This window comes from Nothobranchius furzeri, chromosome 11 (assembly GCF_043380555.1).
Source record: "Nothobranchius furzeri strain GRZ-AD chromosome 11, NfurGRZ-RIMD1, whole genome shotgun sequence".
Taxonomy (NCBI): domain Eukaryota; kingdom Metazoa; phylum Chordata; class Actinopteri; order Cyprinodontiformes; family Nothobranchiidae; genus Nothobranchius; species Nothobranchius furzeri.
The window spans coordinates 36,739,207-36,766,243 of NC_091751.1; the positions used below are offsets into that span (position 1 = coordinate 36,739,207).

The window sequence follows — 27,037 nt, forward strand, 5'->3', positions numbered from 1 at the left end:
TGTTATTGTGAGATAGCAGATGGGATTTTAGTCTGTGTGTGTGTGTGTGTGTGTGTGTGTGTGTGTGTGTGTGTGTGTGTGTGTGTGTGTGTGTGTGTGTGTGTGTGTGTGTGTGTGTGTGTGTGTGTGTGTGTGTGTGTGCGCGCAGTATTAATTGTGACAAGAATTTTTTATTTAATTTTAGTCTTCTGATTTAGTCATCTTAATTGTTTTAATTTTACTCTTATTTTAGTCAACTAAAATACACTATACATCTTCTGATGCAATAATTTTCAAGAAGTAAATAAATATGAAAAATTCACATTTTACACTTTGGATCAAGGAAACTCTACATTTACAACTGTTTTAATAACAGTAAACAATGGAAAATACCAAATGACAGTCGTTTGATAATTGCAAATTGTGCCTCTTAGTATTAATAAAATTTAAAAAAAATCTGTATAATGTGCAGTAATATTTGTAAGCATGACAAGAAATGACAGTACCATCAAAACATTATAAAGTGTTACTCTAATATTGCGAGGAGGTAAGCTAAAGGTGAGATTTGTTTCCAGATGTATTCATTAGTTTTACCTGCACTGATTTACTAAGGTGGACTGCCTGAGCGTTTTTCCTCAAAGGAACTCCGCTAGAACACTGAACGCTGATCATATTGGCCATAGCAACGGCATGAAAAGGAAAACGATTAAACAACCAGAGGCTTCATGAGTTTGGTTCGGCAACAGCTGAGCTCTAGCAGCAGTTAACTACTCCTGACTTTGCCTGTATTCGTTCACTGCCACATCGTAACACTTTTAAAACCTGGGGGAATCCCGGATGTGTACTCGCCAAGCTAATACTGTTCAGATAATTAAATTCATATTTAATTAGTTTCCTCTCAGCCGCGGACGTTTTCTCCTTTTAGACATAAACCAGCATAAACATCAATAAATGATGTCTGGTTACCGGTAGCTTTTTCAAACAGCGGCTGTTCTTTTCTTGTCTAGTCCCGCCTGTTCAATTAGGTGTTTGTTTCTTTTTTCTGGTCTCCAGTCTTTTTTGTTTTTTAATTGGATTTTCGTTTTAGTCCATTTTCATTGTCATCTTTCATTTGTCAACAAAAATGTTGATTAATATTTATCATAATTTAGTGTATTGGCATGTATTTTTTTTTGTTTTCATTTTGTTTGTCCCTGGGAGCCCCGTAATGCAAAAAACTCACTCACTCACTCACTCACTCACTCACTCACTCACAGAGACAAACAACCAATGTATTTGGTCTTTGAGAGGAAACTGAAGTCCCCAGAGAAAACCCACAAATTCTGGGGAGAACATGCTGACTCCATCCAACTGGGATTTGAACCTGCAAACTTCGCTCCACCGTGTAACCCATATCTTCATATAGTTGTTTTGATTGTAGAAGCCAATTAAAAACAGCATAACCTATCGGGACACAGATTTGACTTTGAGTCAGTGTCACAAATATTAAGCTCACGATTTAGAATAGAATAGAATAGAATATACTTTATTGATCACAAAGTGTGAAAATTCACATGTTACATCAGCAGAAACACTTAAGAGAATAATTTGAACAAAATAATAACAAAGGTACGTGTATGTGCACAAAGGCAGTGAGCTATTGCTGTAGCCAACAACCACTAAAAATCACGAGTTTAAAATGAAAGCCTTGGGTTGTAGAACTATGCAGCATACTGTAAGGGACACAAACATACTATGTGAATCTGGTATTGCACAAGTATTGAACACATTCTGAGAATTGCATTGATGTTATTGTGTAACAGGATAATGCCAGTACAACTTAAATTGAGGCATTATACACTCTTACTGCAGAAGAGAAGAAACATACAGTAGCATTCTGTTTTACATCTGGGATGTCTCAGTCTGTCTCTGAAGGAGCTGTCCATGGTCTCCACAGTGGAACGCAGTGGGTGGGAGGTTTTTTTTAAGATGGAGGTCATCTTCCCCAGCATCCTCCTTTCTCACGTCTCCTCAACTGAATCCACTGGGCAGCTCAGAACCGAGCTAGCTTTGTGAACTAGCTTGTTCAGTCTCTTCCTGTCTTGGTCAGAGCTGCCTTCACCCCAACAGACCACAGCAGGGTGGAGAGCAGAGTCAACAACAGAGTGATGAAAAGATTTTAGCAGATGGGAAGGACTTAATTCTCCTCAGGAGGTGGATGTGGCTTTGGACCTTCTTATACAGAGTATCTGTGTTGTTGGACCAGTTCAGTTTGCTGTTGAGGTGAATATCCAGGTACTTAAAGGTATCCTCCTTTAAAGATGGTGCAGCATGAGCTGCAGCCAGTTAACGCTGCTCATCCTCACCCATTCACTTTCAGTGGTGAGCCCGGACATAGACCCACTGCAATTTGTATATGCCATACCATTATTTATTTATATAGCACATTTAAAGCGCAGCATGGGAGCTGCCCAAAGTGCTGCACAGGCTGGACCAAAACACGACCAATCAAAGCAAAACACCGATCAAAAGCAGATAAATCATGTGGAATACCAAGAACACATTAAAACAATAACACAATAAAACACTAAAACGAGTCACTATCTAAAAGCCACGTCGTAGAAGTGGGTCTTTAAACGAGATTTAAAAAATGCCAATGATGGAGCCTGTTGGACTATAATGGGTAATGAGTTCCACAGCTTTGGGGCAGCATGTACAAATGCTCGTTCACCCCGTGATTAGTATCGCATCGGGGGCGTGCAAAGCAGCAGGAGGTCAGCCGACCTCAACGTGTGCATGGGCACATAGGGAGTGAGCAGTTAAGAGAGATAGGGAGGTGCCAGGTTGTTGAGTGCTTTAAAGACAAAAGTCAATAACTTAAACTGTACTTGGAAAATTATTATATAAACCAAACATGGGAATGGAGGACTCCCTCATCTACCTGCAGCACTGGGCTCTGTCTCACCTTGAGATGCAAAACAGCACTTTTTCTCAAGTGCCTTCAACACCATCCAACCGTGTCTACAACAGCAGAAGATGAGGGGTGCAGGAGTGGATGAACATCTGACTACCTCATCGACAGGCCTTAATGTGTTAGTCGCTGAGAGTCATTCACAAAACATGCTTAGAGTACTAACTGGGCGAGATAAAATCTGGAGATAATTTACTATAACCATCATTTAGTGAGCTAGTGTTAATACCATTGTTTTATTCTTCACTCATTTGTTACATCATCAGATATGATATTTAATCTCTTTTTCCAGGAATGGATCCAAACAGTCAGGAGAGGAGAACACCAGTCACCCCCTCCTCCTCGTCCCGTTATAATCGCCGACGCTCGTCTGGCTCCAGAGATGAACGTTACAGATCAGGTAACACCTCACCTGTAGGACTGACAGCTATAAAGCAATGTCTGTTTAAATGTAAACTATGTCTAATTATTCTCTCCTTTACTTCTCCTAATGATAAGATTGGTGCAAATTTTACCTGCATCAACCCAAAACATGAAGATTGTGTATTCATGTAAAAATAAGAAGTTATGTTTTTGATATTTCAGGGTTTATCTATAACTTTTTTAACTTTATTAACAAATTTCTTCAGAGGCTTTTCCACAAGCTGCCCAGTGCTTGGAATCATATAACAGTAAAGTAGGGCTGTAGCGAAGCCTCGACGACGTCAACGGCTCGATTCTAAAAATTTGTCGACGTCAGATCCGGTAGTCGACGCACCGCGCCCACTTGTTGCATCCCCAGGAGTTTGTAAATAGAGGAGGAATCTGCCTGTTTTCCTCTAGTTCGCCCTCTTCTCCACCTTCACTAACATCTCCGCCAAATACCGAAGACCCGGAGCAATGTCCGTCCACTACTAGATTATTTTCCTGTGTTGCCCGCCTTCGTCTCCCGGCAACGGACAACAACTTCCGGGATCAGATGCGCTGCTTCGTCTCTACCGCAGATGTAGAACATCACCGGGAGCGTTTCTCCCTTCATAAAGGAGCTTCTTTCAGACATTAGGAGAGCTGTTTTGGTGGTAGCAGTCTCTCCTCCGTGCTGGTCTGTTTGCTGCTGGGTGTTTTTGTTTTATTTAAACTTGGTAACTTGAACTTAATGTTGGTAAAGCTACTGTTAGCGTCTTCGCTAACAGCTTCTTGCGTTTGGATAAGCTGTTACGTTTTGGTTTAGAGTTCATCTTTTTTGTGGTGCAGATCTCCCTTTTATTACATTTAGAGTGTTGTGGGTTTTCGGTTTAGTTGAAAATATCACCTTGAGTTTGGTTTAACCGCCCAGTTTAGAGTTTGGACCTTTGGAGATCCTTATTTTGGTCCAGAACCCAGTAATCTTTGCCCAGTGGGACATCCCTACTTATTTGTACTTTGTTTTAATTCCCCACAGGCAGAATTAGTTTTATTATTCCCAACCTGTGGATGGAAAGATTTATGATTTTTTGTAGTTGTAAATAAACCTGATCATCATTTTAACTTTTAAATCCCGTGTTATTGTCCCTTCCTTTTTGCACACGAGCCAAACTCCCCAGGACGAGTCGTAACACCACTCGCCTCACGCACATAAGTGACCTAAACAAAGCAGCATGGAGACACTCCACCTTCTACCACCTCTCAGGCAGCAGCCTGCACTCCCAAGTTCTACACGTCACCAGAACATAACCAACCAACACAATAAAAGCAGTGTTATACAAAATGGAAGGCCTGTAGTGTTTATTCTCTTACAGTAACAATTTATCAATTTTTTTGAGGAATTTATTTGAGATTTTCTGGTTTTTGTTAATTGTGCAATAGAAAAATAATCATTAGATAAATTTTCTAAATAGTCATTAGAATAGTCGACTATTCGATAAAATAATCGTCAGAATAATTGTTTTAAAAATAATCGTTTACCCCCAGCCCTACAGTAAAAGTACTTCAGAATCCCTTTAAGACCTACTAAATGTTAGGTCCCGAGAACAAATCTAAACCTCATGAGACTCGTTTAGTCCGGCCTGTAAACTTTGAGTGCTGGATTTTTTCTGTTGGTGACGCTGGAGCATCTGTGCCACAACAGGGTGATTTCAGCACCAGACCCTCCTAGTTCTGTGCTATTTTCTCTGCAGCTGATTTATTGTTTGTAACAGACCCTCAAAACTGACTTATTTCCTTTTCCCCACAAGACCTAGGGTTTGTAAAGGTGGTTGTTTACTCATGAGTTACTCTCAGTAACTTTTACAGACCCTTCAGGCTCCAGCCAGAAAACTCACAGCAGCAAATGAATGTTGTTGAACTGATCTGATCTGAGTGATTAAAACACCTTTCTGTGGCATAAAGCTTAAATAATCAATGACTATGTGGTCCATGTATCAGTCTCACTCAGCTCTGCAGCCCTTTCTTGTTATTCTTGTCTTTCCATACATAAATTATTTATTCTTTTGTAGATAAATACTTAAAAAGGAATTCACTGATTGACCACCAGCTTTAAATCTGTGTTGACATTTACCGGTACTGGACATTCAGATTATTTTATGTATTTCTACAGTTTTTCAGATCAGGTTTGAGCAAATCAGCTGTTTGTGGCTTTGACCTGGAGAAAAAAATGTCTGTTTTTTTTTTCTAAATTGACCACACATTCAACAAAATAAGTGTTTCTGTGTTTTCCCTGCTGATTGTTGAGGATTAGTGGAGATTTTGACTAAATGTATCCAGGAGGAGGTTATTTTAGACGTTTGAACTCTTGCTCATGTGGGAAATCAGACATTTTTAGTGACTTTGGAGTGTAATTTCATTTGACGGGGAAATTTTTTTAAAGGTGCAGTATGTACGAATATAGAAAATTCTACAGTGAGAAAATCCCAAAAGTGTCTAATGTTTCAGTCATTTAGGAAGGAAGGTCATACTGAAACTTATTTCACATCCAGCTGGCTGCGGGGATTGTCAGTTTTTCTCATTTCTAAACAAAGGAAGGAGGGAAATAACTGTTTACCAGCAGTAATGTGTGTGTGTGTGTGTTGTGGTGGTGGTGGGGGCATCTCCTGCGAGCTGATACTGCAGCACCGACTATTGTAATTTGATGACCACTGGCAAAAAGCTCTAGTTGTTTAAAGTGGTTGTAGTAACCAAATTTTACCGCAGGATGTCATTTTTACTTCATTTCTACATAATGCACCTTTAATCCACCAAGTGGGGAATGGATGTCATACAGCGGGATTTATGAGGTTTTTCATCTCATTGGGACCCTCCTGGTTAAATAAAGATTAAACAATTAATGAATGAATACAGGAAGCTTGTTAACAACAGACGCCCACTTTTACAATTTGCAGTTAAACTCAGCCACAGGACTGTAAAAGTTCACTTGAGATTAAAATTACCTCATTTCCTCTATATGATCACATACACACACACACACACTAGGGTTGTCACGGTAACCGGTGTAGCGGTAAACCCCGGTAAAAAACTTGACAATAATAATAACCGTCTTGTTTTTTAAAAAACTATATTATCTCGGTGGATTACCGTGGCTGCGGTGTAGGCACGGTGACCTTTACCAGCCACCGTATCATCTGCTGAAGTTGCCGGTGTTGTGCCAAAGTAGTTACCCCCGTCATAAATTGTTTCCCCTCGGTTTACACTTTGTTTTTGTTGACGTTGCTATCACGAAATAGTTTATTTGCAAAATAAGTCACAGTATAACTAATAACTACAGAAACTTTGGAGAACATTAAATGTTAAATTAAGAAGTCTAAAAAAAGAAAATGTTCTCCAAAGTTTCTGTAGTTATTAGTTATTCTGTGACTTATTTTGCAAATAAACTATTTTGTGATAGCAACGCCAATGTGCATTATTGATGGGGGGGCACACATTTTGGCAGCCGAGGCCACACAGCCTGATAAAATCTGTATCCCTCCTTAACTTTTGCTGTGAAGAAACACTCTGCAACATTACTGTAGTTATTGGTTATACTGTGATTGATTTTGCAAATAAACTATTTTGGGATAGCAACGCCAAAAAAAAACAAAGTGTAAACCGAGTGTAAATTAACCAGAGAGCGACGTGTTTCCATGATCACGTCTGGTTTTACAGTATTACAGGGAGTGCAGAATTATTAGGCAAGTTGTATTTTTGAGGAATAGTTTTATTATTGAATAACAACCATGTTCTCAGTGAACCCAAAAAACTCATTAATATCAAAGCTGAATGTTCTTGGAAGTAGTTTTTATTTTGTTTTTAGTTTTAGCTATTTTAGGGGTGATATCTGTGTGTGCAGGTGACTTTTACTGTGCATCATTACTAGGCAACTTAACAAAAAACAAATATATACCCATTTCAATTATTTAGTTTTTACCAGTGAAACCAATATAACATCTCCACATTCCCAAATATACATTTCTGACATTCAAAAACAATACAAAAACAAATCAGTGACCAATATAGCCACCTTTCTTTGCAAGGACACTCAAAAGCCTGTCATCCATGGATTCTGTCAGTGTTTTGATCTGTTCACCATCAACATTGCGTGCAGCAGCAACCACAGCCTCCCAGACACTGTTCAGAGAGGTGTACTGTTTTCCCTCCTTGTAAATCTCACATTTGATGATGGACCACAGGTTCTCAATGGGGTTCAGATCAGGTGAACAAGGAGGCCATGTCATTAGTTTTTCTTCTTTTATACCCTTTCTTGCCAGCCACGCTGTGGAGGACTTGGACGCGTGTGATGGAGCATTGTCCTGCATGAAAATCATGTTTTTCTCGAAAGATGCAGACTTCTTCCTGTACCACTGCTTGAAGAAGGTGTCTTCCAGAAACTGGCAGTAGGACTGGGAGTTGAGCTTGACTCCATCCTCAACCCGAAAAGGCCCCACAAGCTCATCTTTGATGATACCAGCCCAAACCAGTACTCCACCTCCACCTTGCTGGCGTCTGAGTGGGACTGGAGCTCTCTGCCCTTTACCAATCCAGCCACGGGCCCATCCATCTGGCCCATCAAGACTCACTCTCATTTCATCAGTCCATAAAACCTTAGAAAAATCAGTCTTGAGATATTTCTTGGCCCAGTCTTGACGTTTCAGCTTGTGTGTCTTGTTCAGTGGTGGTCGTCTTTCATCCTCTCTTACCTTGGCCATGTCTCTGAGTATTGCACACCTTGTGCTTTTGGGCACTCCAGTGATGTTGCAGCTCTGAAATATGGCCAAACTGGTGGCAAGTGGCATCTTGGCAGCTGCATGCTTGACTTTTCTCCGTTCATGGGCAGTTATTTTGCACCTTGGTTTGTCCACACGCTTCTTGCGACCCTGTCGACTATTTTGAATGAAACGCTTGATTGTTCGATGATATCGCTTCAGAAGCTTTGCAATTTTAAGACTGCTGCATCCCTCTGCAAGATATCTCACTATTTTTGACCATTCTGAGCCTGTCAAGTCCTTCTTTTGACCCATTTTGCCAAAGGAAAGGAAGTTGCCTAATAATTATGCACACCTGATAAAGGGTCTTGATGTCATTAGACCACACCCCTTCTCATTACAGAGATGCACATCACCTAATATGCTTAATTGGTAGCAGGCTTTCGAGCCTATACAGCTTGGAGTAAGACAACATGCATGAAGAGGATGATGTGGACAAAATACTCATTTGCCTAATAATTCTTTACTCCCTGTATAGTATCGCTCCCGTGAATTGGGAAACAATTTTTGACGGGGTAACTACTTTGGCACAACACCAGCGGCACATGCACACTTTGATGTTTACAACCAAAACTTTCTTGAAGCTAAAGCTGAAATAATGGCCAAAGGAGGAGACGGCAGCACGCAGGACATTTATTATCCCTCAAAGAAGACAAAGTCGGAAGTGTGGGCATTTTTTGGATATTTGAAGAATGCCGAGGGACAGTTTATAGACGACGGCTATCCTGTTTGCAGCACGTGCAGAAAAAAGTGTCTGTGAAAGGCAGCAACGCTTCAAATCTCATGACACTTCTGCGTGACCATCACCCACAACTCTACAGTCAACGCAAGGCACGTTAGCGTTTTAGCTCAAATGCGTGATCCGAGGATTTAGGTTGAGGGAGAATGCAACGAGTCGCTATATAAAGCAGCCGCAGCGCCGCTACCTGCATATAAACCGTGTCGCGGACACCCCCAAATTGAAATGACGCTATGCATTACGGGGCTCCCAGGGGCAGATAAGAGTTGGTCTCTCTCCGAGAATAATTATGAATTTAACAATGATTACTGCCTGATGACATTTTCCCACATCTTCAAAGCTCACTGGAAGAACACAAACCGAGGACAATATTTTCCTGATATAAGGTTTATTACTCAAGTAAGGGTAAAAAAGTATCTGATTAGAAGGCTACTTGAGTACTGAGTATCATCTGATCTAATATTTTTTAAATGATGACATCAAACAGACAAAAAATAAGAAGTTATGGGCAAACATTGCTATTTTAAAGACTAAAGGGGAAAATGTAAACAAATAAACAACATAATTACAAAATAACAAATTGTAGGTAAATTTTAGACACAAACTGAGGACAATATTTTCCTGATATACAGGGTTTATTCAGGTACCTGAAAATTTAACATGTTTAAAAAAAATACCGCGATAATACCGAAAACTGTGATAATTTTGGTCACAATAACCGTGAGGTTAAATTTTCACACCGTGACAACCCTAACATACACCTACAGACACTTGCACACATACAACTAAACACCCTCGTCGATGCTCCCAGAACTTCATCCAGTTGGAAACCACCAAGCCTCATGGGAGCTGCTGTCATCTAGGACATGTTTGTGTTCCTAAAGTGGAGCTGAGTAAATGGCAACATGGTGCTCGGTGTAAGAAAACACCATGACATAAAGACTAGCTGATGCTTTCTTTTGAATTGACTGAATCAGATTTGCTTGTTGGTGATAATTTTAACATTTTTAAATGTAAACAGGTTGTGGTCTCTGGTCTCAGGGTGTTGGCACACTTCCTGTCTGATGTCAGAAACAGCAGGAAAAACCTGGATGTTCTCACGTTCGATACAAAAATTGCTTGTGCTTTGGAGAACAAATATAAAATGATGTAATCAAATACATAAATATGTTTTTAGTAATGACTGTAAATGTTACCACGAGTTTGTATATGTTTTTATATACTTATTTGCATTATTAGTTATTTGAATATTACTGTTTGTAAATGGCCTGTATTTGATATAGCGCCTTCTTGAGTCTTGGAACCCCCAAGGTGCTTTACAACACAATCAGTCATTCACTCATTCACACACTAGTGGGGGTGAGCTACGATGGGGCGCACTGATAGAGGCAAGGCTGCCATACACAGGCTCCACCGGTCCTTCCGAACACCACCAGCAGGCAAGAGGGGTTAATTGTCTTGCCCAAGGACACAACAACAGAGACAAACTGAGCGTGGCTCGAACCTGCAACCTCCCGACTACGAGTCGAGCACTTAACTCCTGTGCCACTGTTGCCCATACCGTTAATTATTGTTGTACCAACAGGTTCAGTGACACTTTGGTAATCGCCCAGAGGAACTTGCCTACAGCTCTCCGTTACTAAACTATAATTAACAACTGAACAAAGTTAAAAACATCCACTAAACCACAATAATAAAATAACATTACGCTAAGAGTTATACCCTGTGTGTGTGTCCAGATGTGCACACCGAGGCGGTGCAGGCTGCTTTGGCGAAACACAAAGAAAGGAAAATGGCGGTACCGATGCCATCAAAGCGGCGGTCACTGGTGGTCCAGACCTCCATGGATGCCTACACGCCACCAGGTAAGAAACTGAAAGCCAGCGATGCATTTGGTTAAAGATGGCTGGGAGCAGAAAAATAAATATGGTGTAGATGCTATGTCCTGTTTTCTAGTGCATTTACACAGGTTGTTAAACACCTATTTTACCTACAGGAGTTTAACCTTAACTAATAACTATTTATTCACCACAAACCTCCAGCTAATTAATGCAGAAAATATTGAAACAAAAAAAATAAAAACTTCCAATAAAACGTTGTTTATTTGATTCTTGTTGATAATGAAAATACCAGCAGGTGGCCATGGACCGAATTTTAAAATAAGGCATTTTTCTAGTAACAATACTATAGAGTTATAGGTGTTTAAAGTAAGAGTTTATCCTAGTCAAAATTCAGTTTAGCTGTTGTGTTTATCTGGAACATTAATTTTCACTAAGACCAACAGACTGGATCAGAACCACAGAACCAGTCTGCCTAATAAATTTTTAAACAGCCAGAGAGCCTAGCTGATGATTAGCTATGACTAGCCAGCTAACTCCACTAAAACCTGTCCTGTGGGACTTTTTAACTTACTTTATGCTTCTTTGTGAGAAATCTCCTGATGTCCCGGTATGTGGAGGGATCAGACACGGAAACAACTGATCGTGGGATAGGGACTTCTCCAGCTCCGTCAAGTCTACACTGAAGTTTCACTTTGTTTCAGTCTTTTTTTTTTTCTTTTTACTTTATTGAAAACCCCGGCCATCCATGTGTGCGCCAGAGCAGAGCAACCAGGAAAACATGGCATGGATTTCAGCAGACTGAGTAATTTCTAATGAGTCAAGTGGAAGGGAATTCTTTAGCTGTTTTTCCAGGAACACTACTCAGATCAACTCGGCCCGATGCAGCTCAGCCTGACTACTTTTCCCAAGTGCACGGTTCGGTATTTTCCCTCTACTTACTCCTCTGTTTTAGTCCCAGCTCCGTTGAGGTACCTGGCAAGGCTGAGTCGGGCCGGCATTGTGATTCTGGCCGCTGATTGGCTAGGGGGCGGAGTCACTGGTTGTTTTGTTGTTTTTTGCTTTCTGTTTCACTGCCTGCAGCCATTTCCTGGTTCAGAGTCTACTACACTTAGACTACACTCAGATGGGCTGACTCAAACCATGCTGTACAGGGCTGTTTTAGGCTGAGTAGTGCTCCTGGAAAAAAAGCCTTACGATAATGCTCGAAAGAGGGTGGACCAAATGTGTGGGGGACCGAATGCGTCATATCCTCTTCTGGCATAATGGTTCTGACGCCTATGACTAGAACTGATTCTGGGTCCAAACCGTTTTGGTTTTTGTTTTATTGAATGTTTTTTACACCTCAAGGTTGTTTTACTTTAGTGTTTAGTGTTTCAGGGTAAAAAGTAAAATATTTTATTTTAAATCTGTGGGAAAGTAATGGTAGAAAACACTTTAGTACACAGAAGAGCTGCATCGACATGTGGGAAATAACTGTAATTTAATGCACTTACCAAAGTGTTTTACTCGCTTCGCTTCTTTTGACCCCTTTTTATTTCTGCTGCATCTCAAAGCAAATATTTTTCCTTTACTGCTTCTGACTGCTTTAAGGGCAAATGATGAGTTTTGCAAATAAAACATGAAAATTAACGTTGGTTTGGAAAACAACTTTATATAGGTCAAACTATTAAAACGTCAAACCTTTGGGTGAGTAGGCACTTATTTAGAATTTATAGCATTTTAAGAACCAAACTGTTTTTTCTAAGGCAATTGTTATTAGTTTTTAAAATGAGCACCATCATAATTCAATTAGCCAAAACATTATGTCAAACTGTAAAAATGGATACAATATTTGTAACCTCTGATATGAAATTTGTTGTCTCACTTTCATGCCACATTTTAGTCTGTTAGCAGCACACATGCACGGGGTAACACACATTCACATAGCATCCAGAAGTGTGCAGAACTCCTGCTGCAGAGTTAGAAAGTGTCCAGAAACACCCTCTCATACATTCACCTATAACAGATTCGTCTTAGGAAGTGTTTTTTTTTTTATCCTGACAGTTTAGGAAGCCGCATTTCTTAGATGTTTTATGCATAATGAAACACGTTTCTGGAAATACGTAATTCTCTTTTTTCTATATATGTTTAAAGATATCCAGGGTTGCCCAGCACATCCTAGTCTTGTTTTCTCAGCATGTTTTTGTTTTGTCACGGAGCCTCGATGGGTTCCTGCTGACAGTGAGTTTCCTATCAGGCACATCAGCCAAGCACCATGGGAGTTAACATGTAGAGACCATGTCCCATCCCATGATAGTTAAAGATGCAAATGTCAGCCGTGTGACACACATAAAGGTCACTCACTTTTCTCTTCACAGAGGTAAGAAAACAAAACAGATTGTTGTGCTTCGGTGTTATAAATATAAAACTATTCTCCTTCAGCTTTCACAATAAAAGCTTAAAACAAACTCCTGATTTAGAGCAACGACATCATTGGTGGACTTGGCCTGAAAAAAAAACACACACACAGGGTGGGCGTGTGTTTGTGCGCGTGTGTGCACGTCCATGTGTGTGTGTGAGTGTTTGTATGTGTGAGAACCAGGTCACCATCGTCAGTCTCATAATGCCAGGGGCAAAATGGAAATCACTTGCAAAATACGAGCTCTCAAACACATTCTGTTCCACTTCCTGCCCTGAGACCAGGAAATAGACTGACTTAAACAAGCACCAGGAAGTGATTGTGCCCATCTATAGATATAGTTTATTTTATAAAAATCATGTAGTATTAAAAAAAACTCATTAGTGTTTCCTCTCAGACACCTCCTCTGGCTCGGACGGCGAGGGTCAGGGAGAAGGCGATGAGGAAGTAGGTGGAGACGGTGAGGAGGAGGATGGTGGAGGTGGTGAAGGAACGCCATCCAGCCGGGAGGGAAGCATCACAATGGAGCACTGGATCAGCCAGGCGATCCACGGAACCTCCTCAACCACCACTACCACCTCGTCCACGGCCTCCTCTTCCTCCTCCTCCACCCGCAGCGGGGGCAGCGGGGCAGCAGGAGGCAGACTGGCTGATGTTCTGGCTCAGCACATCCACATTTCCTCCCAGCATCACCTCCGCCACCACCATCATCATCACCACCGCCACAAGACAGGTAATCGCCTTCTAGCAGCACATGCTGCCTTTACGGCAAGCAGTTATGGCATAAAATGATTACTGTGGCAGGCCATTTGTGTGTTTTTCTGTTTTGAGTTAGAAGAGAGTGAGAAAATTTACTGACGCTCACATTAAATGAAAAAGACAGAAGTGTGGGTGTGCTGTTCCACCTCATTATAGAAACAAAGATTTTAATAATCTACAACATTTATGTTTGTAGTATTTGCAACATGTACTTTTTTCTATTTTATTGTTTCTTAAATATGAACAACTCCAGAAAAAACAGGAGCTGTCTGAGACATTAGTCTAGTTCAGCCACCCTAACTAAGGTAGAACCATTGACCAACCTCTAAGGCCCAGAATTCAAACTGGACAGTTAAATAAAAAAGTAGCTCTCAGTAACTAAGTCTTATGCATTATAAAACAAGGAGAGGGGGCTAATAGATCTGTAAAACTTCCTGGGGCCTCATTTATCAAGCTTGCTTACTCACAAAACGGGGTCGGAAAACTGCGTAAGCAACTTTCCACGCAAACTTTGGGATTTTTGAAAGAAAACTTAGTGGAAAATGTGCGCAACTTTAAGTTGACTAAGGATCTTGCTTACGCACATTTTGGACATGGAGAGCACCTGCAGTGCTGCTGCTGAGAAGGATACAATTATGAAATCTTGCAGCATTATCACTTGTACTGCTTCGTACACATAGAACAATCCCCCCACATGCGCACACACACACACACGCGCGCGCACACACACACACACGCACACAGCCTGGAGTGCAGAATACAGAATGCTGAATATCAGCAGGGGGACAGATTGAGACAAAGTCATGTGTCTGTGACAGTGTGTGTCCTGTCACTGTGACCCGATTGATCATACGCCCTGGCTACTTGGACAAGGGAGATCTCCGTTTGACTGACTGGATAGCGTGCCTGACTTTCATCTGGGAGTCTGGGGATCGAATCGTGATCGGACCTTTTTTTTTGTATCTGCCACAGATCTCTCTCATTAGCTGCGTTTTCATGTGGCAAATTTCCTCAATCCGATTGAAATCTTGGTTGATCGGAATTTCCGAATCTCTGTTCACATGGACACGAACTGAAATGATCCGATCATGCCGTGCGTACATATGCACCAAGCATTTAATCCGATTAAATAGGTTGAGCATGCGCAGAGTTGCCTTTCACGAAAGAAAAATTGTAAACAAACGCCATGAAACGAAAAGAAAAATGTAAAAACAGAAATAACTATTCTTCCTGCTTTCCTGATCCATTTATTCAATTTAATATTTTTATTTAGCTCATAGAAGTTACGTTTTCTTCAGTGAATAACTGCAGATATATGCTTTGCTGCATTTTATTGTTGATTAAAATAAGGGAGGGTTATGTCTGCCTCTTGATCAGCTGGTCCGCAGGTCTGAATTGACAGCTGTTGCGCTGCGGCAGAGCGGGGACGGGGTGTGTGTGTGTGTGGGGGGGGGGGGGGGTAGCCTCATGTTTTATTACTGAGCTCTGTTGTGGCTTATTATTAATAACATGTGACGATCAGCTGAAACTGTTGAGAAAAATCTGTTCAAACAAAATAACAGAAGATGTTCAGAAAGTTTAGAAGCCTGTGTTCATCATTAACGAACCGCATCTCAGGTCATCTGCGTTTACGTGCTTTTAACGAACACGGACTTTACTGTCGTCCAGAGTATTTAACCGAGGACGTTTTCCTACCCAACATCAGCCTCCAATCAGGTCTGTAAAACCCAGATTATCCTGTGTTCTTTACAAGCGTGTCTCCATCACCTGCTGCAGAAGCTGCTGTGTTCAAAGCTGACAGAAACGGGGATCCGTGCGCTGCAACCCCCGCGATAAACCTGCGTATTTCCAGTAAAGATTTGAACATCTTTGTCGAATGATTTGTGCAATAATCAGATTTTTATTTTACTTCCACAAAATGCAAGTTCTGAATTAAATATTACTGAAACGGGACGGCTTGTTGTCGGATTTAAAAGCCGCCGCTCGTTAATTACACCGTCATTTTTGAAGTCAGGCAGTCCAAATGACAGCGGAGAGGCCCGCTGGCTGTTGCACACATGCGCAGTGGGCATTATTTTACCCCAACAATCCGAATGGCTGTGTACATGCACGTCAATCGGAATGAAGAACGGAATAAACCACCTCTCTCAATCGGATTGAAATTTCAATCCGATCGGGCCGAATCGGATCAGAATATTCTGATTGACATGTTTACATGCAGAATTTTCAATCTGAATGGGCATTCAATCCGATTAAATATGCGCATGTAAACGTGGCTAATGACAGCTTCAGCAACGCTGTGCCACTCCGTGGATTTTCTCTTATTTGTTTTGCAAAAGCACTTCCTTTCATTTCTCCACCTCACCCACAAGTACCTGAATTTCTGCTTGTGAAATTGCACTTCCTTGATCTGCCTTGATCTACGGTCGCCATCGTCATGGGCGGAGCGCTGCAACAAGCCAGCTTATGTATATGCATGAGATCCACAAGGCACTTTGCATCGACTATTTATGGCAGTAAGTGGGCGTGGTGAGGGTGGAATGTGACAAAAAAGCAGTGGAGAACCTTTCTAGATAGTTTCTGATTTATGAAGCAGAGATTGCGTGCAGCTGTGCGTACTCCATGTTTGATAGATCACAAACCTGCTTGGCGTGAGTAAATTTTTTTGCTGAGCTTAAGTACGGTCTTAGTAAGGATTCTACGCAATGTTTGATAAATGAGACCCCAGGACTTTTAACAACATTTTAGCTTGCATTAACCATTTTTTAACCAAACCACTGAGTTTAGAAGGCCTGAGAAACTATCTTCACCCTCAGGAATTTTATTTATCATATCAACTTTGTGTAAAATTGAAGCAATGGATCAAATACCTCCTGAATTTTACATGGAAGTGTTTGAAAATGTGTCCTGAAAATTGTTTAAAACAGAATTGTTTAAAACAGAAATGCAGTGTTTCTCCAGTAAGAAAGCAGCTCCAAACGTTGAAACTCCCATCGGAGTAGTTTCTTTCTCTCCTTCTTTCAGCTCTTAAACTACAGAACTGAAGCATGGTCCACTTGAAGTATTCACTGTTTTGTGCTCGACTTGCCTCCAGACACCAGGAAGGTCCCTGAATCCCAGATTGGGAAGAACAAGGCCGGCTGAGCTTCAAAGCTTGTCTGAACCAGTGAGAATACACAGCAGCCATCTTTGAGGTTATTCTTAGTTGTTTCTAATAAAAGTGTGAATCGGTCTACTCAAAGTAGCAGGGTGGGCTCGCTGTTCAGTCTTTGAAGTTTATTAGTGTGAATCGGACTGTAAAGTGTGATTAGATGGAGTGCTGTATCCTGGTGGTGAGTTTGTAAACGAAACAGCGTCTCTGCTTCCTGTTTGAACTTTAACCAGAGCTGGTGGCAATTTCACTTTTATTATCATGTCATCCAGCTTCATTTGGGTGTTTTAGGTTTTCTCTTTAAATCCGTTAAGTTTAAGTAACGCAGATGAAATGATGTAAAATGATGGAAGCTGAGAGCAATCAGACTCTGCTGCCCCCGAGTCAGCAGTAGGAGGTGTTTATTATGTTTTTACTAAGAAGTTTCACAAGGCCACCATGTTTTTATTAGTTTACCCTTGTTATCACAACAGATAGTCCTGCCCTAGGTTGTACTACAGTGTTGTCCAGGGTGGATGCGGCTTTAAATCACAATCTCGTTTCTCTTTCCACCTTAAATCAAATCAGTAATGCAGGGTTTTTCCTGGCTCAGATTGTAGCAGAGGTGGTACCGTCCTGACCATGCGCCAGCATACTCTGTGCATTCAACTGCCTCACTTTTTTACAGGAAAAATAAATGTAAAAGGCTCAATAATATGCATTAGATTGGTGTTTAGTTCCCTTTTCCTATCTGATATTTATTATTAAAAATATTTTTAAATATTTGACCTACATTTCAGTGTAACGGAATGAAACAACTGTTTTCCACCTAAGTCCTTTCCCCCTCTCCTCAGCAAGAACTAATCTGCATGAGATATTGTTCAAGGTCTCATGCATCTGCTTCTGAACTGTTTTCCTTTCCAGCCCAAGAGAAGAATGACGACAAAGGACTCTTTCTTTTTAATAAATCAAAGAACTCTATTTTTAATAAGCTAATCAAAGTGTTAGTCAATAATAAAATGTGAACCAATTTGTGAAATGAAAATATTAATTACTTGATATTATAATCCTACAGAATATAATAAGTAATATGACTGTAAATGTTTCCACTAGAGACTGATCACGCGTAGCATTAAGACATGACACATTGCTTTTACTGATCCAATCAGAATCTGCCAGATCTGACGGAGGTGTGGTTTTCATGGTGCTTGGTAAATCTGTCATCTTTTCTTTCGACCATAAACCAAAACATCCGAAGTATAAAAATATGCCCACGCCATCTTCAACGCCAGTTCAAAGCGTTCTAGAGAAGTTGTTGGGGTGGCCAATCCGCAACTTTCCTCTTAAGCCGAAAGAACCAACGACAAGCTGGATAAAGTCTGTTGCATTTTACCAACCAAGCAATGGTTCCTTTCAGAATAAAAGCTGAACTCATTGACCCTCCGGGTCCATCTGACGCTGTCAACCAACTGTCACTTTTTACCTGGAGACAGTCCAAATACTAGTCTGTCGTACTGCTGACGCTGTTTCATCGGCTCCGGTACCGAAAGCGGGGTTCGAGGACCTGGCATTCTGGATCTGTACGGAGGTCTCATTCTAAGGGTATGTGTGGAGCGACAAAAATGGCGTCTTATGTGTTTATGAATCTCAGAATCAAAGCTTAGCGCGAAGACATTACCTGCACTCCCATCAGAACTAATAGTTTCTCTGGATTTGCTGGTTCTGAACAACATTCCACACTACAACATTCTCCGTCTCAATTCACCTTAGTTACACCATACATTTAGTGTTTAATGTTAGTCTAGTTTAATTTGTTTAGTAAAAAATCTTTAAACTTTTAAAACTTGACTCTCTTTCTTTTGTCTCTGAGTTAATATGGAGTTGTTACATAATCCCTGCAATAAAAAGTGCCAATCTTCTGGTTAACAGTACCCAAAGATCCATAAGATTGATTTCATATTTATTATGGAATCTCATGTCTTATGGTTCATTAAATAGATGTAAAATTAACCCTTTACATACAGTGGGGCAAAAAAGTATTTAGTCAGCCACCGATTGTGCAAGTTCTCCCACTTAAAATGATGACAGAGGTCAGTAATTTACATCATAGGTACACTTCAACTGTGAGAGACAGAATGTGAAAAAAAAATCCATGAATTCACATGGCAGGATTTTTAAAGAATTTATTTGTAAATCAGGGTGGAAAATAAGTATTTGGTCAATAACAAAAATTCAACTCAATACTTTGTAACATAACCTTTGTTGGCAATAACAGAGGTCAAACGATTACTATAGGTCTTTACCAGGTTTGCACACACAGTAGCTGGTATTTTGGCCCATTCCTCCATGCAGATCTTCTCGAGAGCAGTGATGTTTTGGGGCTGTCGCCGAGCAACACGGACTTTCAACTCCCTCCACAGATTTTCTATGGGGTTGAGGTCTGGAGACTGGCTAGGCCACTCCAGGACTTTCAAATGCTTCTTACGGAGCCACTCCTTTGTTGCCCGGGCGGTGTGTTAGGGATCATTGTCGTGTTGTAAGACCCAGCCACGTTTCATCTTCAAAGCTCTCACTGATGGAAGGAGGTTTTGGCTCAGAATCTCACGATACATGGCCCCATTCATTCTGTCCTTAACACGGATCAGTCGTCCTGTCCCCTTAGCAGAAAAACAGCCCCAAAGCATGATGTTCCCACCCCCATGCTTCACAGTAGGTATGGTGTTCTTGGGATGCAACTCAGTATTCTTCTTCCTCCAAACACGACGAGTTGAGTTTATACCAAAAAGTTCTACTTTGGTTTCATCTGGCCACATGACATTCTCCCAATCCTCTGCTGTATCATCCATGTGCTCTCTGGCAAACTTCAGACGGGCCTGGACATGCACTGGCTTCAGCAGCGGAACACGTCTGCCACTGCAGGATTTGATTCCCTGCCGTTGTAGTGTGTTACTGATGGTGACCTTTGTTACTGTGGTCCCAGCTCTCTGCAGGTCATTCACCAGGTCCCCCGTGTGGTTCTGGGATGCTTGCTCACTGTTCTCATGATCATTTTGACCCCACGGGATGAGATCTTGCGTGGAGCCACAGATCGAGGGAGATTATCAGTGGTCTTGTATGTCTTCCATTTTCTGATAATTGCTCCCACAGTTGATTTTTTTCACACCAAGCTGCTTGCCTATTGTAGATTCACTCTTCCCAGTCTGGTGCAGGTCTACAATTCTTTTCCTGGTGTCCTTCGAAAGCTCTTTGGTCTTGGCCATAGTGGAGTTTGGAGTCTGACTGTTTGAGGCTGTGGACAGGTGTCTTTTATACAGATAATGAGTTCAAACAGGTGCCATTAATACAGGTAACGAGTGGAGGACAGAAAAGCTTCGTAAAGAAGACGTTACAGGTCTGTGAGAGCCAGAGATTTTCCTTGTTTGAAGTGACCAAATACTTATTTTCCACCCTGATTTACAAATAAATTCTTTAAAAATCCTGCCATGGGAATTCATGGATATTTTTTTTCACATTCTGTCTCTCACAGTTGAAGCGTACCTATGATGTAAATTAATGACCTCTGTCATCATTTGAAGTGGGAGAACTTGCACAATCGGTGGCTGACTAAATACTTTTTTGCCCCACTGTAAGTAACATTTTAGGTTTGTATTAATAACACTCATCTTAGTCAAAATAACACATAAATATATCCAGTAAAATATAATGCATTTCATTAACATGTATTTGTATTGGAAATGGTAATAACATTTAATTTCTGCTGCTAACAATGTAATGGCGGCATGTCCATTTTGTACGGGTTAGGGGGGGTTCTGTTTTGCCTTGGCCCCCAAAATGCCTTGAAACGGCCCTGGGTGTGTGACATAACGGGCTCGACACACGGGAGGTGACAAACGACCGCGATCAGCGAAATTCGTCGCTGTCGCTTTTATTACCTGACACACGAGAGGCGATCCGCGGCCAGCGGCAAAGCCGTCTACACGTTCTGTTCCATTGCAAAATCGAAACTTCCGTTGTTTTGTTTGGCTGTATCAGGTTGGAGGGAATTAAGGTTATTTAAGCGGTTCAGAGTTTAAAAAGTGGTAGATATGATGTTTCACAAGGTGCTGCTAGAGTTATGTGAAATCTTACTTCTGATTTTACTATATAAAACATAATAATAATCAACTTCTCCTCCATGTTTGCTCGGAGATGTACGGAGCATCCTGTCCGCTCATCGGTCAGTGAATGAAACCTCCATTGATTGGTCCTCGCCCGAGCGACAGCGATGAAAAGTTGAAAATGTTTCAACTTTCTGGGATCGCATAGCTGGGTCGCCTGTGCACGACATGTGCGCGAGCGCAAAATTTCACACGCACGTTTTTCACGTTTCGCTTGGTAGGAGGGAGACCCGCGATTATCGCGTTGTTGCGCATGTCTCATTGAAAATGAATGGAGGAGAGGCGATGTCGCCTCCCGTGTGTCGAGCCCATAAAACGCTGCATTGGGATTAACGGTAGCGGATATCCCATCACGTCACTTTTACGCTGCATTGGGATCTGCAGTCAGAAAAGGGAAAAAAACCCTTTTCGCACATAAGTAACGAAAAAGGGCACTTTTGGCGTCAGGGGTCTGAGGTGGAGGGTGGCTGACCAAGCGTTTGTTTTTGATGCGCTGGGAGTGACAATGGGATGAAAGCTCATATAGTCATATATTATGAAACATGTATGACCTACCTTTCAGCAGAATAGTTTTAATTTAGGACACTTTTATTACTACATCCATGTTTGTGCTGATGCTTTCAGATATAGTTTACTAGCTGTGTCCTTAAGCTTGTTTTGGTTTTTCCATGAATAATCAAACAAATGAAAATCCAACATACATATCTCAGAAGTCTAGATGTGCTTTCGAACTCCAGCTGGATGGAGGAAGCATCTCATCACCTTCTGTGCATGCTTGGAGCATAAGGAAAGGTTGGGAAAGTGGCTCACTGTGGCCTCAGAACTCGATTTTCACCTCCTCCCATTGTGTTTGCCGAGGCTGTGTCATGACTAAACGCTCTGGCACGAGCCAGCGCGTTTCCATGCTGACAGTCTCCAGCTCTGAAGATAACTCATGGACCAGCACAGAGCCCCCGCCAGCTTCACCCAGAGCCCCCGCCAACAGCTCCACCCAATCAGCATCCAGCTCCATTGCCACTCAGATGGCAAAGCACAGGTTGTTGATGTTTCTGTGTTTGTGTGGGCTGGTTCCCGCTGATTTCCTGCGTCACTCTGAAATAATCCAGAAGCCACAACTGAAAGCACAAGAGGGAGATAAATGGAACGAGGCGGCGGCTGAAGGTGAAGAGAATCGACCGGTGAAATAAACTTCCAGTGATGACTTAAAAGCACCCGCCAGCCGTGAACATTTGAGGTGACATTCACTCATCCGAGTCTTAAAGTGACAGTTTGGAAAATACATTCAAACATTTGTTTCTTGCCCTAAAATATCGCATAACAGGGAATTTAGAGAATAGTTTCCTGTCTTTTCAGCACTTCTAGCTGGTGGAAACGGAAAATTCTGAAAGCACATACCTTGTATTGATAAAAGATAAAACTATTTGATATCTAACTATACTTTAAGCCAATTTTTCTCATTTCGACAAAGTGTGATTTCATATATGAAAAGTAAGGTAGGAACTAAGTGTTTCTGCTCCTGTTGGCTTTGATTGCCTTGAAAGTAAACACACGACCTTCAGCAGAAAAACTTCTAAACTCTTAAAAGTCAGTAAAAAATGGCAGATGCCTTCTGTGTCAGCTTTAAAACTCATTAGCTCGTTATTTCAACAAATCGGCTGTGGTCTCTATAAATAAACGTATTTGACTCTGGCTCTCCTATGACAATGAGTCTTCTGCATAAATATTCATGATATGCAAATGTTTCACATTTAATTGGCTAACAGCAATGCCACTCTTCCGCTGCCTTCGTTTGCTCTTTTTTCTTGGGTGAGAAATGCAACATTGTTGTTGTGGAGTTGCTAATGCTAATGGTTATCTTCTATTAGCCGAGATGCACTCTGCTCTTTCCTCGCTGTGGGAGGTCATAGGCTAAGATGGGCAGGGCCATGAATAAAAATTTCCTGACAGAGAAGAGACTGGCTTTTCCTGACCTGATTGTTTTCCCATCTACTTTTTTTTGGGGGGGGGGGGGGGGGGGGGCATTTTCACGTTCGGCATGCATATAAAACTCTGAGTGACCCATCAGATCCAAAAGGGAGAAACATGTATCTAATAGAATATATTATTTTTTCTACAAATAAACCCTTAAAATAGACACAGCAGAAAGTAAATTTTGACACGAACAGCAAAAATAACAATAAATACAATGACGATTATTTGAAATATTTAATTTTTTTTAAACCTGCACAGTTCCTAAGCTGCTCCTCTTACAAGCTTAAGACCTCAGCTACAACTTTAAAACATCTGCCAGGTTGTGGATGGTCTTTGTGGGTCTCGACAAGGTTTTCTGGTGGCTTTTTAGAAATAAACCCAATACGAATTTGATTGAATGACTAAAAATGAAGCTTCAGAACGTCAGTTACTCCTCTTAAACTCATGAAATGATTCAGTCCAATCAGCCAGCACAAAGTCAGAGGTTTTAGAGCTGCCCATTCCTCTCTCATGCTGTCTAATAAGTCCCAGACCTCGAAGTTTGGATTTAACATGTGGCTTCATCCTCGGGTGTCTGTCGTCTGTGGGAACGAGCTCTCTGCAGAGCACTGATGAATGACTCAAGGTTCACTTCTACTTACGGCTTGATAAATAGCTGTTTACTGTTGGAGTGAAGCTCTGGCGTCTCCTTGCCTCACACAAGCCTGATATATCGCTAGCTTTGTAAATTCTAATGAGCTGTGAGGTGAAAACATACGTTTAGTTTGGTTCAGTTATATTAAATCAGTTAATGAAGTCACTGTGGGCAGTGTTTTACACGTTTTCATTCATGATGAGGATGCAGCTTTTTGACAACCAAAGAAATAAGGGTTATAAATATGGGAGCATTATAAAGTGAAGTCAGGTGTAACTCTGTCATGTTGGTCCTGACTTCAGTCTTTTCATCAGTTCACGATCAGATCCTGCAGGTTTGTGGAGGAAATACGGTTTTTAAATTTAGTAATCTTTTATGCTTTTGAGCAATTTCCAAGTTGGCCTCATTTCCTTTCAAATAAACTTTTTTATTGACATGAGGTTGTTTAAAGACTTTTATTTTTAACCCTTTATCGTTTGATTGTGAATTACTGTTTAATATGGAGCGATGCACACATTTTTTTGATGGTCTTTTGATCCAAAGTGTTTTAATCTCATCTTCTGGTTTTTTTTTTTTTTGTTTTGTTTTTTGTTTGTTTGTGAATCTTCAGTAACAGAACTTCATTGAAGTAATATTTATTTTTTCGGACTGTTTCACGTAGAAAGCGACACCCTTCAGAGAGCAACTCCTGACTGAGACAACTTTTTACAGGATTCCCTCCCCTCTTGTTCATCACACACAGGCCTTTTAGCCCACCTCTCCTTGAGGAGGAGGAGGAGAAGGGCAGAACTAGCTGGTCTGGTTCAGATTGGAAACGTTGGTCCACAACACTCCGGTAAGTGTGGAGAATCTAGAACCGGGTCCTGCCATCCCTCGCCACGCCCAGGGATGTTGTCCGCCCCTGGTTCAGTAAAGTGTTCTTTTTCATTTGCTTGCTGTCACAGAGATTTAATTTGTGTTGGTGATGATTCAAAGATCTTCTCAATGCTAAACCCGATAGCATTGAGCTGTTGGTGCATGAAACAGAAAAAAGAAGCTGCTGTTTGAATTGTTGATGACCAAAAAATCAACAATGTGTTTGAAAATGTTAGCTAGCTCTTTGTGTGAGCCTCCCCCTTTTGAAGGTCCTGTTTTTGTTGTTTATTGATGTAAATAATTATGCAGCATGTTTCAGTTGTGTTTGCTCTGCCAGAGGCATTCTGCTGTCATAACAGTTGTTTTATCCACAGAAAGCAGATGGTGGAGGAATGTAGGTTGTTGGCCTGCTTCTTTTCTGTGGTTTAATGTTTTGGTTACATGGGATCTTAAATAGTGTCAGACATTTATTTTATATTTGGGCCAATAAAGGCGACTAAAGCTGCAACAAATGGATGGACAGATGAATGAATGGATTAGAGGATGTATGTGGTAGTGAATGAATAAGTGATGCGTAGATGAATTAAAGTCCATCAACGTTTTCATCACAAACTTGTTGAATGAAATCTGTAGATTTTCAACTCTTAAATGGACACGTCTCTCTACAGTAATGTGTCAACAAGTGTCCAAAGGGACAGTCTTATTAACTCTGCAGTCAGCTCCTAGCCCTTATTGACTGGTGCGTTGAGACGGAGACATCCTGTCCCTGAATCAGCTGCCTCCATCTGGCTGTTTGGTATTCCTGCGGTGAAGGACACATTCATCATCTTCCTCCTCAGCCAGCACTAATATTCATCTTCTGCCTCCCATCATCGCAAAGACCATCTGATGAGGTCACTGGAGTCGTGTGCTCTTACTCGCCCACATGTTGTGCATAAGCTGGGCAGATAGATGTGGATATATACATGCTCAGATTAAAAACACAACTTCAGCAGTGGGATGTCCAGTTCCAGGCCCAAATGTTGAAGACAGGATGTAGGACATGCTGCAGTAATTAGCATGCCTTTCTTGCATGCTGCAGAGTTGATATGCTGGACATGTCTGGGGAAGATATTCTGTTTTTGTTTCTCAGGAGAAGTCATCTCTCTTGTTTTTCTCCCCCGTATCTTTCATAGATGTGTTTTTCTCAACCTCTAAAATCATTTTCAGCTCAGATTTAGTCATCCGCATTGACAATTGAAGACACATGGTGTGATTTGAAGAGACTCAACTGTATAAAGGCTTCATAGAGAAGGCTGGAGCTAGAGCACTCTGGTCAGTCCAAGAATTTAATAGATGCAACTCAAAGCTCCTAACTTTTCTGCACTCGTGTGTTTTCATCAGAGAACACTGGTGTGTTTTTATGGGAACCAAGTAGACCAGCGGTACTTAATAGGTAGCCTGGCCTGCCAGACTACTCGTCTGTCTACACAGAGAACTAGTCTGGTTACTCACAAGCAGAGAGGCACATGAGGGGCAGGACTAGCCAGCTCAAAAATAACCAATAAGACAAAAGGCGGAAATGCCGACTGTACCACACGACCCTGTAGTTTTTAGTCAAAAATAACGTCTGGCGACAGCGCAAGTGTCTTTCTTTAGAAGAAAGGCTTGTAGCACTTGTTCTTGTTGTGGTTTTAAAGATGTGTCCAAGTCATTTAGAACAGAGGAAAGCACCACAGCGGACTCCACCGCTGTCTTCGTTGTTTATGAGAAACTGAGCATCTCTGTCTGTGACACTGTCGTTTTTTTTAGCTGTTGTCGAAAATGGCGTCTGGCGATGGCACAAACATCTTTCTTTACATGAAAGGCTTTAAGCATGGGGCTGGCTGGTCAGGCTACTCAATAGGCATTTGGCTCGCGGGCCCTTCTTTGTGGCCCCTGAACCACAACCGACAGCGCAGGTGTGAACCGGAGTTCGGAGGGTGGGTAAATATAGTAAAGGGTAAACATATAAAATAGGAGTAAATATAGAACTTTCATGTGCTCTCAAGTGATTTTAATCTGACCTTTTGGATAAAGGAACTTAAAGGCACACTTGACGGTTTGGGCTTGCTTTTAGCACCCCCAGTGTCCTTTTAGTAGAATCAAAAGTGAAACTTATTTCCTTGCTGTTTGTTCGCCAATTAAACACCATAATCACACTGCTTAAATGTGTCCTCAGCTTTCATTAGTGTCTACAGCAGTGATTCATTGCTAAATTAAACAAATCTGCTGTGTTCATGATCTAAAACATGCAGGAAACATGCTGGAACAAGACTCCAGAGCAAGGCATGTCAGCTCCTTTTTTTATTTTTTAAGTCCAACAGAGAAAAGACCGGCACTCTGAAGTTGCAAGTGCGATTTTCTGGCCACAGTAGGGGTCTGCATTATACCTGTAAAGGGTTATTTTAGCT

At 41.3% G+C, this 27,037-nt stretch overlaps 1 protein-coding gene across 5 annotated transcripts in view; it reads left to right on the forward strand.

Annotated features, from left to right (window-relative positions):
• Positions 1 to 27,037, forward strand: part of LOC107383414 (disco-interacting protein 2 homolog C) — a 219,517-nt gene that overhangs the window by 140,167 nt on the left and 52,313 nt on the right. For 4 of the 5 annotated variants that reach the window (XM_054743515.2, XM_015956008.3, XM_054743523.2 and 1 more), the window contains exons 3-5: positions 3,222 to 3,329; positions 10,600 to 10,725; positions 13,497 to 13,832. In XM_054743515.2, the coding sequence (XP_054599490.2) occupies positions 3,222 to 3,329; positions 10,600 to 10,725; positions 13,497 to 13,832 (570 nt within the window). Of the gene's footprint in view, positions 1 to 3,221; positions 3,330 to 10,599; positions 10,726 to 13,496; positions 13,833 to 24,492; positions 24,586 to 27,037 lie in introns of all 5 variants that reach the window. The other variant, XM_054743530.2, reaches the window with a different exon arrangement.